The sequence below is a fragment of the Equus asinus genome, chromosome 10 (genome assembly GCF_041296235.1).
Source record: "Equus asinus isolate D_3611 breed Donkey chromosome 10, EquAss-T2T_v2, whole genome shotgun sequence".
NCBI lineage: Eukaryota > Metazoa > Chordata > Mammalia > Perissodactyla > Equidae > Equus > Equus asinus.
The window spans coordinates 37,575,805-37,592,407 of record NC_091799.1 but is presented as its reverse complement, the minus strand read 5'-3'; the positions used below and the strand labels follow the sequence as shown (position 1 = coordinate 37,592,407).

Here is a 16,603-nt window from a genome sequence, read left to right as displayed (position 1 = left end):
ATATTTTTAAAAGATTTTAGCATTTTGGATAATGTTTTTATGTGTGTAGCTACTGAAACTATGTAAAGAGTAGGATATGGAGAATCTGACAGTTTCCATTACTTCTTCTACTCCTGTAGACCAACCACCACTGTTTCTTGCATGACAATTGCAGTAGCTTCCTAAGGGGTCTAGCTGCTTCTTTCATTATACCCGAGGCTATTCTTCATGTAGCAGACGAAGGGATTATTGTAAAATAAGTTAGAACATAATATTCCTATGCTCTGTAGTTTCTTATCTTAAGAACAAAATACAAAACTCTTACCGTGGCCTATGAAACCCTAGGAAATCTTCCCTTCCACTCTCTTTGATGTAATGTCTTTTCCACTCTACTCCTGTTCAGTCTCCTGTAGTCACATTGGCTTTGCCATTTCTTGAACACATAAAGTGTTCTTCTACCTCTGGGCCTTTGTGCTTGCTGTCTTTTCTCTATAATGTCCTTTCCCCTGAGGCTCATATTTTCTTTTTTTAGAGAAGTCTTCCCTGACTAAAATAGCACCTCCTCTCCCATGACTATCACACATCTTTCCTTATTTTTCTTCTTAGACTTATTATTACCTGGCATATTATCTGTTTATTTCTTTTTATGTTGGTCTGTCTCACTCCACTAGAATAACACCCTATCAGAACAGGGACTTTGTTAACCATGTGCCAAGTACTGTTCTAGGCTCAGTAAATACATTGCTAAAGGAATAGACTGCTATGTATTGTCATATTATAAGGGATTTCTGTAATTGAGTAGCAAGGAATTATAAATCTTGATTAGAAATGGAAAATGAGAAGTACATTTTTATATAGTGAATTAGTAGTATTAGTATTTGATTTTTATTAACCTCATATCTTTTATTATCCTCTTTTTATTTATTTATATTTTTTTTGGTGAGGAAGGTTGGCCCTGAGCTAACATCTGTTGCCAATCTTCCTCCTTTTGCTTGAAGAAGATTGTTGCTGAGCTAACATCTATTCCAATCTTCCTCTATTTTGTATGTGGGACACTGCCACAGCATGGCTTGATGAGTGGTGTGTAGATCTGTGCCCAGCATCTGAACCTGTGAACACTGGGTCGCCAAAGTAGAGCACACGAACTTAACCACTATGCCACTGGGCTGGCCCTGATTATCCCCATTTTATTTTTTATTTTTTATTTATTTATTTTTTTTTAAGATTTTATTTCCTTTTTTCTCCCCAAAGCCCCCAGTACATAGTTGTATATTCTTCGTTGTGGGTCCTTCTAGTTGTGGCATGTGGGACGCTGCCTCAGCGTGGTTTTGATGAGCAGTATCATGTCCGCGCCCAGGATTCGAACCAACGAAACACTGGGCCGCCTACAGCGGAGCACACGAACTTAACCACTCAGCCACGGGGCCAGCCCCCTGATTATCCCCATTTTAGATAAGAGGAAATTGAGGCTTAGAAAGTTGGTAAATGGTGGGGTCTGGATTTCAATTCAGCATTTAGACTGTGATCTTAACCAAGAAGAGTTTTCATTAAGAACAATGTTTTTCAATTAAAAAATTTTAGTTTAGGGCCAGCCCCAGTGGCCTAGTGGTCAAGTTTGGTGCACTCCACTTTGGCGGCTCAGGTTCAGTTCCCGGGTGTGGACCTACACAACTCGTCTGTCAGTGGCCATGCTATGACAGCAGCCCACATACAAAAAGAGGAAGATTGGCAACAGATGTTAGCTCAGGGCAAATCTCCCTCAGCAAAAAAAAAAAAAGAAAGAAGAAAAAGAAAGTCCTTCTCTTTTAAAAATTTTTTACTTTGTATTGAACAGGTACAAAAAATATTTATAAAATATATGCAAAGTATAAATAATTGTGATATAATGAAAACTTGTATATCTATCATTTAGAGTAAGACAAAAATTACCACTTAAAGAAATCTTTTTCTTATAAAGTGAAAATTCAGAAAACCACAAAAAACAAATATATGGCCTAATGGATTATTGTAAAGTGTATCCTTGAAATCACTACCCAAATCAAGAAATACGGCTTTGTCATCCATCTTAGAAGTCCCTTCTGTGTGTCCTGTTCAATCACAACGTCCTGCCTTAGGTAACCCTTACAATAACACACCATTATCGTGACTTTTATGGTAATCACTTCTTGCTTATTTTTATAATTTTGTCATCCAAATGTTTGTCCCTGGACACTATAATTTAGTCATGTCCATTAAAAAATTTGATGTCTCTTAAGTCTTTTTTACTTTATGGGTCCCCCCTCCATTCTTTTTTTTTCCTTATAATTTATCTCTTGAAGAACCAGTACCATTTGACACGTAGAGTTTTCCATAGTCTGGAGTTTGCTGATCGCATTCTCATAAGTGCAGATCATTATATTCCTTTATTCTCTGTGTTGCCTGAAAATTGGCAGATTGATCCAGAATCCAAATCAGATTCAGGTTAGATTCCTTTAGCAAGACCATAAGAGGCCCCAAATGGCTGATTAGTTCTCTTTTTGTTGACATTAGCACCCTTTTATACTTAATGACTGTATCAATTAATTGGAAATAGCAAAATGTTAATAGTCTAATTCTGTCTTTTCTCCTTATGTGTTAGTTGGAATAGAATTGTAAATAGATACTTCTCACTAATCATCTCTTATTTGGTTACCCAGTTGTACAATTCATATAGGAAAGGCAGGATAAATACTTGATTCTTTCCCTTTATTTACCAGTTTGTTTGTTTATTTACCTGCTGAGGAAGATTCTGCCTGAGCTAACATCTGTGCCAGTCCTCCTCTATTTTGTATCTGGGATGCTGCCACAGCATGGCCACTGACGAGTGGTGTAGGTCTACACCCGGGAACTGAACTCGGGCTGCTGAAGCAGAGCATGCCAAACCTAACCACTTAGGCCGTGGGGCTGGCCCCTACTTACCAGTTTTTAAGATAAGAATTGGTCTCCTGTCATCCTCAAGAGGTGACCAGTTTGGTTTTTTTTAAAAATAATTATGAGTGCATTCAAGCGTTTTCATAGGGTTCAATAAATTGCAATTATTGTCATTATTGAAGCTCAAGTTGTTTCATTTTTGGCCAGTGGGAGCTTCTTCAGACTGGCTCCTGGGATTTTGATTAGCTTCCCTGCTACTTAATATAAGATTCATCTTGTACTTTTCTTCTGGAATCACTCATTTCTCTAAGAAGCTCTGGTTTCTTTTAGTGAGAAATAGCATTTCAAGACCACATTCTGAGCACTAGAGATGTTCATTATTGGTGGATTGATTATTGTTTCTAGGCCTTTTTAGGGGACAGAGTTAGGGAAAAATAAGGATAAAATAACGCGGGTTCATATTGATATTTGTAATGCATTCAAGACCCTTGAGCTTTTATTTAACCTCTCTCTGTTACATATGTATCTCCTTTTTTCCACTCTAAGAATTTTAGTACTTAAGGGCACAAGACGTGATAGAATTAGAATATTCCAACATTACGCGTTTGTTTTATTCTCTATTATGCACGCAATACACAATAGTTTTAGAGTAACCGTACTAAAACTACTACCGTATGATTACTGAAACATTAATTTTTTTGCATACCTCTTCTGATCCTCTTCTCATTTTTAAAATAGATATACTATTCTACACTATCATAGTTACAGCTATTACATACTATACTCTTCCCTTTTTTTTTTTTTGTGAGGAAGATTGTCCCTGAGCTAACATCCATTGTCAGTCGTCCTGTTTTTTTTTTTTTTGGCTTGAGGAAGATTGTCCCTGATCTAACATCTGTGCCATTCTCTCTTTGTTTTGTATGTGGGATGCCACCACAGCATGGCTTGATGAGCAGTGCCTAAGTCTGCGCCCAGGATCTGAACCTGCGAAACCTGGGCTGCTGAAGCAGAGCGTGTGAACTTAACCATTGCAGTATTCAGCCAGCTCCCCCTTCTTTTTTCTTTTGAGGAAGATTGGCCGTGAACTAACATCTGTTGCCAGTCTTCCTCTTTTTTTTCCCTCCCTAAAGCCCCAGTACATAGTTGTATATCCTAGTTGTAAGTCAGGGAAAGTGATTTTTAAACTCTACTAGATAATGTCAAATCACTTCCAAAGTGGTTATGCTAATTTACATTTTTACTTCATTGCACCCAACCCGAGAACTGGACTTTACCAATAACCTACATATACTCATGTATCTCTTCCCCTCCCTCATCTCTCGTTACTTTTCCCACAGATAACCTCTATCCTGTTTGTGTTTATCTTACCTTTAAAAAAAAGATGTATCGTATGTATGAATATCTAAATAATAGATATTTAGTTTTATTTGTTTTCAGCCCTATTTTATAATGGGGTATCATACTGTATATTGTTCTCTGGAACTTGTTTTTTTCACTCAACATTATGTTACTAAGATTCATCTGTGTTTTTGCACGTAGCTATAGTACGTTCCTTCTCACTGCTATATAATCCATTATATTAGTATCTATATTTTATTTATCCTTCTGTTGATGAGCATTTTTACTGGTTCTAGTTGTTTTGTTGGGCATTATAAAACAGCAACAACGATAGCACTGCTGTAGTATTTGCTGTGTTCCCAGACACTTTTCTAAGTGCTTTGCCTATATTATTTCACTTAAACCTCACAAGAACCCTGTAAGGTAGGTGCTGTTTTATTCTCATTTAACAGATGATATAACTGAGGTAAGAACGGTTAAATTAATTAACTTGCCCAAGGTATCACCAATTTCCAGTAGTTGGAGCCAGGATTCGAACCCAGGCTGTCTAATCCTTTAATCTGCTCTTGTGCAGTGTGTTGTTTTCAACTCTGGAATACAAACATTGTCTCTGTTCTCACAGACCCTTAAATATGAAAAATGATATTTGTCTTTAAGACACAGAATATTTTACTGTTTCCCTTTTTAAAATTTTAATGTTGAGAAGAAATTTGTAATCTTTGCTTTATTTGATTTTATTCTGGGACATAAAATGGCGTTTGGAATTACTTTAATCTCCAGCAAGCTAAACTAAGGGCTTCTGTGCGTGCGCTTGTCGGAAAGGTCGTCTTTGGCACGGTAGCTCATCGTGCTCACTCTGGAGATCAGCACCATCTACTGGCAGAGGGAAACAATAACTGGGCATGTCGTGGTGTAGTATTAGTATTGTTTGGAAGACAGCAGACACTTTCATAGGATTTTTCTTGTTGAAAACTGTTTTTGGGGGAGATAAATATTTTGTAATTTTTCTGTGTATTGATTTTTATGTCCCAGTTTATTTTCCTTAAACTTACAAGTATCAGTTATTATGTATTGCACATTTGCGTAACTGAGACGGCATTTTTATGAGGAAAAAGACAAGATATAGTTTTATAGTTCTGTCGTTCAGCAATAGTCTTTTTCAAAACATATACATAAAATTATTAATTTGTTAGAGTAATAAGAGTAAGAGCAAAGCTGTCATATTGGACTAATATGAACTGTATTTAGTTTATCGTTCTGTTTTGGCTTAGTTAAATAATACTATCTTTGATAGAGGAGTAGAATTAATAGCAGGGTGAAAACAGAGTTCTCAGTGACTAACTGTAGGAAGCTTCTCTCTGCTCAACTCTTGATATTAACCTAAATTCTACTTTCACCTTTCCTACTTAAACTGGTTTAGCTTTCAGTTGTCAGTGGCCTAGCATCCTGTTTGTACCCTGTTTTAGATTAACTTCTATTATTTGGCACTATTCTCTGTTGTTTTCGTTTCTCCATTAACCTAATTGACTTAAAAATGTATAAGAAATCGTCTTTTCCTTCCATTTCTTGTCAATATGCCCCATTTCTTCTTCTTTTCCAATATGTTTTCTTTAAGCATTTTACAAGTTAAAAGTTGCTTAGGAGTGACAGTTTTAGTTAAAGGTAGAATTATAATCTTTACAGAAGGAAAGACATGATGATTGCTTAATGAGCGTTGGTTGAGTGATTCATTAAAGGAATTTAAAAAGCTCCCTTGGATTATAAGCAGGAATGGTTGTTTGGGGAGCCATTGATCTGATATGTTTACTTTTAAGTCTACTGAGCACAATCAACAATTGTCCTTTTGCCCTGTGGCTATTTAACACTTGAACCAAGAACTGTTTTCTGTTTAAAATGTTAGCTTATTATGGAGATGCTTTAGAAATATCTGATTAAAGACTTTTTAATTCAAAAACAGCAATAATTATAAATTTTAGACTGTATGCCATAATGTCACAGAGTTGAATATGAAAAGTCTAAGATTGCTCTGCCACTAGTATAAATTTTTAACTCATGTTGAAGATAGTTTTGGTGTAGAGAATGAAAATGGATCATTTGTTTTCTTTTTGTTTGAGTGTTTTTGCTTTTGAGCATTCATTACTGCTCAAGTGAAACCAAATCCTCCTTTCTTAATTTACAGTGGATACCAACACATTTTTGTTTTATTTAAAAATACATTTTCAAATTACTCATTGAAGTGTAACTCCCCTCCCCCCCCAATACATAATTGGCTTCCTGGAGATTTAGTCTATATTTAAAGATAGAAGTGTATGGAGGCTTTCAAAATATTATATGAACATGTAAAGTTTTAAAATCATGCCAGTTATTTTCATAAAGGTTTTTACTACTCTCAGATAATTTTTTTTCTCTCAAACTCTTTAATTATCAAGTGGTTCTTTGATTTGGTATATTTTGTAATTTGCCCCCACATTGACTGCTAATAAATGACTTAATTCAGGGCCGCTTTTCATCGTGCTGGGCTTTAGGTGACGGGGTGACAAGATGAGTGAGTCCTGCTGTCTAAGGACTATTATAATTTGTTATGAGCATTACAGCCTTTGTATATTATAAAGAAAAATGTATAAAGAGCTATGTTGGGGCATAGGAACCAAATGTTTTAGTTGTACAGAGCCGTCAGAATTTAGTTTGAACAGAGAATATTAAATAAAACAAAACTCCCAAAGTCAATGTATATGGTAGTATTTGAGCGGGACATTGAAGAATAAGAACGAATTGGTAAGTGGAGATGAAGAAGAAAAGGTGCTGCGGGCTGAACAAACCATTGCATCTTGTATTGGTCTCTGAAGCCGTATTTTGGCAAATAGATTTCATATTCCATGAATGCTTTTGGGAATTCTGACTTTATGAATCATGAATTGCAATAAGATTAACAACTTCTTTTAGAAGAGATATAATACTTCTTTCATGCAGTGTATACCATAGCACTCCATTAGGAAGAAAATATATTCTGCTTTAAGCGCGAAATTGTCTACCAGAGAGTATTTTAGGAGTGGGGGAGAGAAAACTAGTGTGTTTTTCAATTAACAGTACTGCTAAATTGTTTGAACAGATGCTTAGGACAAATGAAACTTCAGAAAATAATTCACCTGAGGAGGAGTGAATTATTATTATTATTTGTTTGTTTTGTTTTTTCCGTTTCCAAGTGATCCTTTATTGAAGTATTGTCCTCGGTGTGTCTTAACTAGCCAGGCATACCACCACACCACTCTTGATGTCATCGATGATGTCATGAGTGTGGTGGCCATTAACATTGCGGGCCACAGACTGGGCAGTCCCCAGGATCTGTGTAGTGGTTCCAGAGAGTTCTCTGGCCAAGGACTGGTGTCACATCTGTCGGGCAGTGTTGAGAGTTTTGTCAAAGGTGATATTTCCACTGTGCTTAACTGCAGAAAACAGCAAAAAACTGTGTTAGCACCTATGGCCAGAGCAGACCACAAGGAGTGAATTATTATTAAAGTAATGTCACAATTTAATTGGTTAAAACTTAAGCTTACTCACCTAAATTGAGAAAGAAGCTCCATATTCTTTCAGCTGTGTGAAAACATGTTTTTCCTTAACACAAATGTGTCTCCTTGAGTGCTCTAACCTTTCTTTGCGTAGGTTGCAGTTTATGTGCTGCGCAAAGGGGCACAGGTGAAGATGTAAGTGGGGTTAAAATGTAGCCCTTGCTCAGCTACCAGGGCCCTTTTCTAATTCCTTTTCTTGCAGGACAAAGACATTCTAGCTAGAGAAGTCCCTGCCTGAGAAGTGATTGTACATTTTGCTTTATTTAGTTGGTGGATTCAGCAGTTAGCTTTTAGAACAGTATAGGCGCAAATTAGGAACTCAGTAAATACTTTTTGCATAGAGTATTCAGAAGTCCAAAATTTACATTCTCCTTTGATCATGACTTTTATGTGCTTCATGAAATTTAAAAAAATTGACCCAATCTGTGGTCTTCTTGAAGTCAAATTTCATGTTTATATGGATAATTCCATTTGTTGGATTTGCCAAATTGTTATTGCTGATATGCTGGATTTTAATTTTGTTTTTCTGACTCCATTTTTATATTAAAATATTTGAATTTTAATTTCAGGTATATTATATTTTTTTGCCCATATGACCTAGTTTCCCAGGGCTATTCTTTCCTACCTGTTGAAGTCTTGGCTGCCGGAATGAAGGAAGTAACCAGAACTTGGAAAATAGTAGGTGGAGTCACACATGCTGATAGCTATTACAAAAATGGCTGGATAGTCATGATAGCTATTGGATGGGCCCGAGGTAATATTAACGATATGTATTCATAAATGTTCTGTTATTGGTGAACTGCGACTACCGAGTAACTCTCTAATTACATTACAGGGGACCACATACTTTAATAACAGAATCTTTTTTGGAGGATGGAAGCCTTGTTTCTGTTGGCTAGTAAAGTTAATCAAAACTAGCACTTTTCACTATTATTAGTCATCATCTATTATTTTGAGCCTGTCTTATAATATAAAATTTTTATGATTGGCTTGATTAGCATCCCCCAAACCAGAGAAATTCATAGTTAATTAAGGTGTAGTGCCAGTATAGATAAAACAAGTTTACATAAGAAATTATGTGGTACATGTAGATAAAAGAAACATTGCTCTGTTTTCTTGTCTTTTTTTCATCCTGAATAACTAGAAATAATAAATATGATTGATTATGGGTTCATGTTCACTCTGTGTTGCTTACATTCATTGTTGAGTTCTTTTGTACGTAGGAATTGAACAAATTTCTCTAATCTCTTGTTATAGTATACTGCACCTAAAGCTAATATCAGGGAAGGAAATGATAAAGCAGAGGATTTTATTTTTTGGGTCTGAAACCTCTAGCCACATCTCTGTGCCTGAGGTCCCAATTTTAACCTTAATTATGGTACAATAGACAGTTGCCGTGCTGGTGAAAGAGAAGACTTGCAGTTGTTTCAGTATCATAAATGTACAAGGCAACTTTTTTCTTCCTCCCAAGAATTATATTTTGGGGATCTTCTTTGGCATTTTAAGTCAGGGGATAGAATTATGGCTTCATTTCAAATATTTTCTCTAGAAAATTTGAATAAATATTATTGTTTTATTATCTTATTTTTAGGTGCAGGTGGTAGCATTGTCACAAATTTTGAACGATTGGTGAAAGGAGATTGGAAACCAGAAGCTGACAAATGGATGAAGATGTCCTAGTGAGTTGGTATAAACTGTACTGAGACCCGGCTTTTTGTCCTGAGATCTTACCATATTTCTTTTTAAGAACATTTGGGGGACTCTAAATGTGCATGAAATGTAGCTAAAAAAATAAATAGGAAAGTTACCCTTTCAAAAAGTGTGCTCTCTCAAACGTAGTTTTTCAAATCAATATAGATTTCTTTCTCTTTGGGTTTCTCCTCTTAGAAAATAAAACCAAACAAAACTTCTGGATGGTTGAAGAATTGTGGGAAGAGTGTGTTTATGGAGTGAGAATGACCCAGGAACAGACTTCTCTGTATGGAAGTGAATCAGTTGCAGGCTCTTGAAATTTTCATTAATGACTGCATCACCCAGATTTCAAATTATACATAGTTCTGCTAGTAAAATGTCAGGCTTATAGGAACAAATCAATACATTATCATAAAGCCCTGTTAGTTGCTTTAAGAATGAGAGTTGAGCTTAATTCCATATAAAAATAAGAAAAAGATTAGAGGAAATAACTCACTGTGTACTTGTACAATGCAAACTACCTTTTGCATCCATGTAATCATTAGATGTTCTCTAAAGATAGACTCAATCTTAAATGTCACAAATGTCCCTGATGCACCTGAAAATGAAATAGAGAAATAAGAGTTACTGTTTCCACAACTCAAGAAGGAAAAGACTAGTGAACAGTGGCTATAAGTAGGGTGAGGAAAGACCTTATGTGAAAATAAGCTTATTAGAGTGGATTAAAAATGAAGGTTGAGAAGCAGTATGAATGGTGAAGTATCTGTTTGTGTGAATCAGCAAATTCCAGGATACGCCTTAAAGTACGCCTTAAAGCTTGAATGAGGTAGTTTAGAAATAGAATAAAGGAGGTTTTGATTGATAATAAGTTATAAATAAAGCATTAGTGATATTCAGGGGAAATTTTTCCCATTTTGAGTATATGCTTGAAATGTACATTCCATAAAACATTTCTTGGGGCTTTTATAACCTAAATCAAATTGTCTCTCTCCTCTGTTTAAACCCTTGCGGTAACTCCCCCAGATGGTCTATATAAGACCCTCTAAACAACCAGAAGGACCTACAGCTAGAATATGCAACTATGTACTGGAGGGCTGTGGGGAGAACAAGAATTAAAAAAAAAAGATTGACAACAGATGTTAGCTCAGGTGCCAATCTTTAAACAAACAAAAAAAAGAGACCCTCCAAGATCTGCCTATCTGCCACACCCTATTTGCCTTGACTTCATCTCTTACTATCTCTCCGTGGCTCACTCTGCTCTGTCTTTGAATGAGCTAGATGTGGTCTGGTTTAACGCTAGCTTTTCTCTCTGCCTAGAATCTTTTTCCTCAGGTGGCTAACTCCCTTATTGGCTTTGCTCAAAGTATTTTCTCAAAGCTTACCTTCTTTTTCTTTGTGAGGAACATTGGCCCTGAGCTAACGTCTGTTCCCAATCTTCCCCTTTTTGCTTGAGGAATTGTTGCTGAGCTAACATCTGTGCCAGTCTTCCTCTATTTTGTATGTGGGATGCCACCACAGCATGGTTTGATGAGCAGTGCTAGGTCCGTGCTCCGAACTTGTGAACCCTGGGCCACCGAAGTGGAGCACACGAACTTCACTACGCCACTGGGCCGACCCAAAACTTACCTTCTTAATGAGGACTCCTATGCTTAAAATTGCAATACCTCCCCCTGTTCCCCCCCCCCCACAGCATTTATCATATTCTAGAATATGATATTATGTTTATTTTCTTCTCTCCTTGGCTTTGCCCCACCCTTCAAAGAATACAAGATGTCAAGGACAGGGATTATTGTCTTTTTTGGTTGCTCTTGTATCCCAAGCACCTACCACATATTAGACACTTGATAAATATTAGCTGAATGAATTAATTATCAACAATTGGTCAGGCAAGATAGATCACTGGTACATTAGGATAGTTTGTGTATGTGTGTATATATGTAAGGTTTCATTTACCTGTTACCAAATACTTTTGTATAGTAGAGAAAGCCTATATGGTCTTAGAATACGTTTTTTATCATAAATAGAATATTGGTAGAAATATGAACGGTAAAGGTTCTGGTGAATGCTCCAAAGGAAATGAGAAACATGATGTTGGAAACTGGAGAAGAAGTGATAGAGTTTTATAGTGACAGAAAACTGCTGAATTGTGTGCCACAGTTGTGTGGAAAGCATAACTCATAAGCAATGAACTTGGATATTTACTTGAGGAGATTTTGAAGCAAAGTGTTGAAAGTCTGGACTGGTTTCTTCTTGTTGCTTATGGTAAAGTGTGAGAGGAAAGAGTTGAATTGAACAAATAACCGCTAAGTGAAGAAACCAAGATTTAATGATTTAGGGAATTCTCAGGCTATCCATATTGCAAAAGAGGATAAAATATGGAGATTCATTTTTAGGACAACCTGCTATGGAGAGAAGGTCAAAGATGTGGCTAGGCAACTTCTGCTAGTGTTAAGCAGATTAGGTGTGGGACTCATGGGTCCATTCAGCTGTCACAGCAGAAGCCAGCAATAGAGATGAGATTATTCAGGAAAGTTAGGTGGAGGACCATCCTGACTAATGGCATGGATTCCTCTGTCTTACACAGGAGACCCACAAGGTTTTTGAAAATGTTATGTCAGCAGAAACACTACCAGCTTGGACTGAAAGGGACAGAGACAAGATGAAATAAAAGAAGACTGTCAGACTCCCAGAACTCTGTAGGCAGGAAACAGGCTGATAAAACTGCTCTGCTGCAAGCGTGTAACTACCTTTCAGGGAAAAGGAAGAATGACTTTCAGCTGGGAGCTGTGGGCCTCGAGGCCTGAGGCCAGGCCCACAGGCTGGAGTTGCAGGTGCAAAGGCCAGAGTCATGAGTGCAGGAGTTGGGGCTGCAGACTCAGAGGATGGAGCCTGAAGCCACAGAGGATTGTCCCCAGGTCTCGAAACCTAGTGGAATTTGCCCTGCTGGATTTTGAAATTGCATAGGATTAGTGACCCCTTTCTTCCTTCCGTTTCTCCTGTTTGGTATGGGAATGTCTGCAACTGTTACCCTGTGCTATTCCACCGTTGCATTTGGGAAGCAGATATAAGCTTATTTTCTAGTTTCTCAGGAAACTAGAAATGCCTTGCCCCAATTTATTGTCTACAAAATCTTTGCTCCTTAGATTCAAAACTTCTGAATTTATGCTTGAAGAGAATGCAATCCAAAAAGGAATGTGAGTATGCTAAGGAGATGCCCATGATGAGGCACTATGGTGCAGAAACCAAACTATTAGAAACAAAGAGTAGCAAAATGACATTAAGACAAACCTAAGACATGTGTTTTTTATCTTATCTTTTTAAAATGTCAATTTGGTGTATGTTTTATAATACAGCTGTACATGTATATAGCTTATAAATTAATTGATAAACCCATACTAGGGAGTGTCTTTTTTTACCAATAGGGATGCACAGTCAAAAAGTGTAGATAGCACTGTTCCAGAACATGAATGTTGCCCAGTCATATTGTTAAGCGAAGTCCAAATCCCTGTTGCCCAAACCTAACTCTCTTTTGAACTCAGTCCTTAGCTTGTAATACTTTAATAACTAATTTTTCATAAAATGGCTTATAGGGGCTTTTAAATTTTGTCATATTTTGCAATGTGGCATTCTAAGAATTTATCATTTTTCTTTTTCTAGTTGTAAGCATAAAGAGCTGGATAATGATCTGTTACTGAGATAGACGTTAATTATGTGGCAAATATATAGTATAAAAGTAATGCTTACTTGTAGATTAATATCTTACTATAGACTTTAAAATTTCGGCATTAATTTATTTAGGTATTAGTTAACGCTAATATTCTGTGCTGGAGTTAGCTAAGTAATGTGCTGGAGGTGGCTTATACTGTTTTATGAGAGCTGATTTGTGTATCCCTTCTCCATTCCACAGCAGCCTGAAATTGGCTGTGATGGGAGTATTTACACCATGGAAATGGGAAGACACTACAAATCAGAGCTTTCTTTTCCCGCCCCACCCCCACCAAGGAGCTTGTTTAGCACTAAAGTTTTTCAGGACTGATCTGTTTTTTCCAAATCACCTTATGGAACGTCAAACTTCCAAATCTTTTTGAAAAGGTTTTATATAGTCAAATGTGTTTCAGAAATATTAGCATATAGAAATGCAATCTCTTTATCAGAGTCACAATATGTATGAACATTCTAAAGTTTCTGATACTTTATGCTGTAAAGAAACGTATTTAACTTTATATAACTTAGCACTTATAAAACTTTATAAGTATATTCACAGAACTCATTTTTGTCTGTGTAATAACTCATTAAATTGATATTTTGTAGAGTACTCTTTGAGATATATAGAGATAGACCATGTTTATTACCTACTAACTTAAAATGTGTTTGATTTTCAGTGCGGCCAAGGTTACCCTGCTGGGGTCAGTTATCTTCACGTTCCAGCACACCAAGCATCTGGCAATATCAAGGCATAATCTTATGTTCCTTTATACCATGTTTATTGTGACCACAAAGGTAAGAGTTCAAAGTAGCTATAAATCAGTATTACAAATTCTGTATAACCAGAATTCTGCTCACTAGGCAAGTAAAAGGAACATTTATTTTTTACTGTTATTATAGTCTAAAAAGATAAATTTGGTGGACTTTGTTCAGCACGTCTATGATTTTCTGAAACACAGCTCTTCTATGTTTCCTCGTTTGATTTAGTCCAGGCTATCAGGAAGAGTTTGCAGATAGTCTAATAGTGTATTGGAGGCTAGAGAGTAGTGGAAATAGCCAAAGCTGATCCGAGACTGCAAAGACAGTGTTGTCTCATTTGTAAAAGGAGAGACTTGGGGTAGATGTTCTCTGAGGTGCCTTTGAGGTCTAAAATTTCAAAATTTTACATTAGGACATGTTTGTGCTCAGTCTATATTATTATTTCCTGGTTGGAAGCTTTATTCTCTCTTGATAGGAGGTAGTATGGTATAAGATTATAGGTTTTAGAGACGAGCAGTCTTAAATTCAAATCCCAGCTTTGCTATCTCATCCTTGAAGAGGTAAGTCTATGGATCTCGATTTCTTCGTCTTCATTGTACAAGCGTTGAGAAGATTGGAGCTGATACATGTCATTCTGTCACTGTGTCTGACACATGTTATGAATTTTATTTGTAGCTGTATCATGAGGCTAGTCCTGATTATTATTATTCTTACCATTATTAGACATTGTTCCCTCTTCACAGGTAGACAGTTGATTTTAAAGTAAGATTGTTTTTAAGTGTAGAAAATTTTATAGCTGACTCTGTCTCAGCCTAGATATTTTTGACTAAAAGCTTATCCATGGGATTCTTAAAAGGAAAACTGTATATATTATATAAATTTATGTCTTAGAAAGAACGAAGTCACTGTAGGGATCATTTCCTTTTGTTGGCGTAGTCTCTGCAGAGGAGGTGGTCTGTGGCTGCAATTCAAGTTATTTTAAATATCTGAGGCAAAATCTCCTCACATGGGCCCTCCTCTTCTAGTTCTCAAATTTTAAGCTGTAATGTATTTTTCTGTAACAGCTTTATTGAGATATATTTTACATACCATACAATTAATCCATTTAAGTGTACAGGTCAGTGGTTTCTAGTATATTCACAGAGTTGTGCAGCTATCACCACAATCAATGTTAGAACACTTTTATCACCCCCAAAAAGAAACCTCATATCTTTTAACAGTCGCTTCACATTTTCCCTCAATCCCTCCAACTGTAGGCACCCACTAATCTATTTTCCATCTCTCTAAATTTGCCTATTCTGACATTTCATGTACATGGAGTCATATAATATGTGGCCTTGTGACTGTTGTTTTTCACTTAGTATATTTTTGAGGTTCATCCCTGTTGTTGTACATGTCAGAATGTTACTCCTTTTTACTGCCAAATAATATTCCATTGTATGGGTATACCACATTTTATTTATCCATTGGTTGCTGGATATTTGGGTTGTTTTACTTTTTGGCTAATATGAATAATGAGCTATGAATATTCACATACAAGTTTTTTGTGGACATATGTTTCATTTCTCTTGGGTTTATTGTGTGGGGATGGAATTACTAGATCATATAGTAATTCTCTGTTTAACTTGTTGGGAGACCAACAGACCGTGTTCCAAAGCAGCTTCATTTTACATTTCCACCAGCAATGTATGAGAATTCTCATTTTGCCACACCATCACCAATGCTTGTCTTTTTTATTAGAGCCATCCTCGTGGGTGTGAAGTGGCATCTCATTGAGATTTTGATTTACATTTCCCTGATGACTGATGGTGTTGAGCACCTTTTCATGTACTTATTGGCCGTTTGTATATCTTTGGAGAAATGTCTATTCAGATCATTTGCCCATTTTTGATTGTCATTTGTCTTTTTTAATGTTGAGTTGCAAGAATTCTTTATGTATTCTGGATACTAGACCCTTATTAGATTTCTGATTTCTGAATGTTTTTTTCCCATTCTGTGGGTTGACTTTTCACTTTCTTGGTGGTGTCCTTGGAAGCACAAAATTTTAAAAATTTTGGTGAATTCCAGTTTATGTATCTTCTCCTTGGTGTGTGTGCTTTTGGTGTCATGTCTAGGAAGTCATTACCACATCCAGGGTCAAAAAGATTACCTCTATGTTTTCTTCTAAGAGTTTTATAGTTTTAGCTCCTATATTTAACTCTATGATCTATTTTGAGTTAATTTTTGTGTATAATATGAGGAAGGGTCCAATGTCATTCTTTTACATGTGGATATCTAGTTGTCCTAGCATTATTTATTGGAAAGACTTCTATCTAATTTTCTTTCCCAGTTGCCCTGGCTAGAACCTCCAGTACAGTGTTGAATAAATAGAATGAACATCCTTTTCTTCTTCCTGATCTTAGGGAAAAGGTAGTCAGTTTTTCACTGTTAAGTATGATATTAACTGTAGGTCTTTCAGAGATGTCCTTTATCAGATTGAAGCAGTTAGTTCCTTTCTACTGTTGATTTGTTGAGTGTTTTATGAAGGAGTGATGGGAGCTGTATAACTTTTGAGAGTTTCTAACTTTAAAGAAAATGAACATGTATTGTGGGTTTCGTAAGAATAAGTAGTACTGATATGTGCTAAATTTTTGAATTACAAGGATCAGTTTTTGTTTAAGGCCTAATTTGTGGAA

The 16,603-nt window shown here is 36.3% G+C and overlaps 1 protein-coding gene across 1 annotated transcript in view; it reads left to right on the top strand.

The window, feature by feature from the left end:
• The window catches only part of TMEM38B (transmembrane protein 38B), a 51,007-nt gene that overhangs the window by 23,389 nt on the left and 11,015 nt on the right, over window positions 1–16,603 (top strand). Inside the window, exons 3-5 of the mRNA XM_014834489.3 lie at window positions 8,342–8,526; window positions 9,364–9,451; window positions 13,847–13,964. Of these exons, the coding sequence (XP_014689975.2) occupies window positions 8,342–8,526; window positions 9,364–9,451; window positions 13,847–13,964 (391 nt within the window). The remainder of the gene's footprint in view (window positions 1–8,341; window positions 8,527–9,363; window positions 9,452–13,846; window positions 13,965–16,603) is intronic.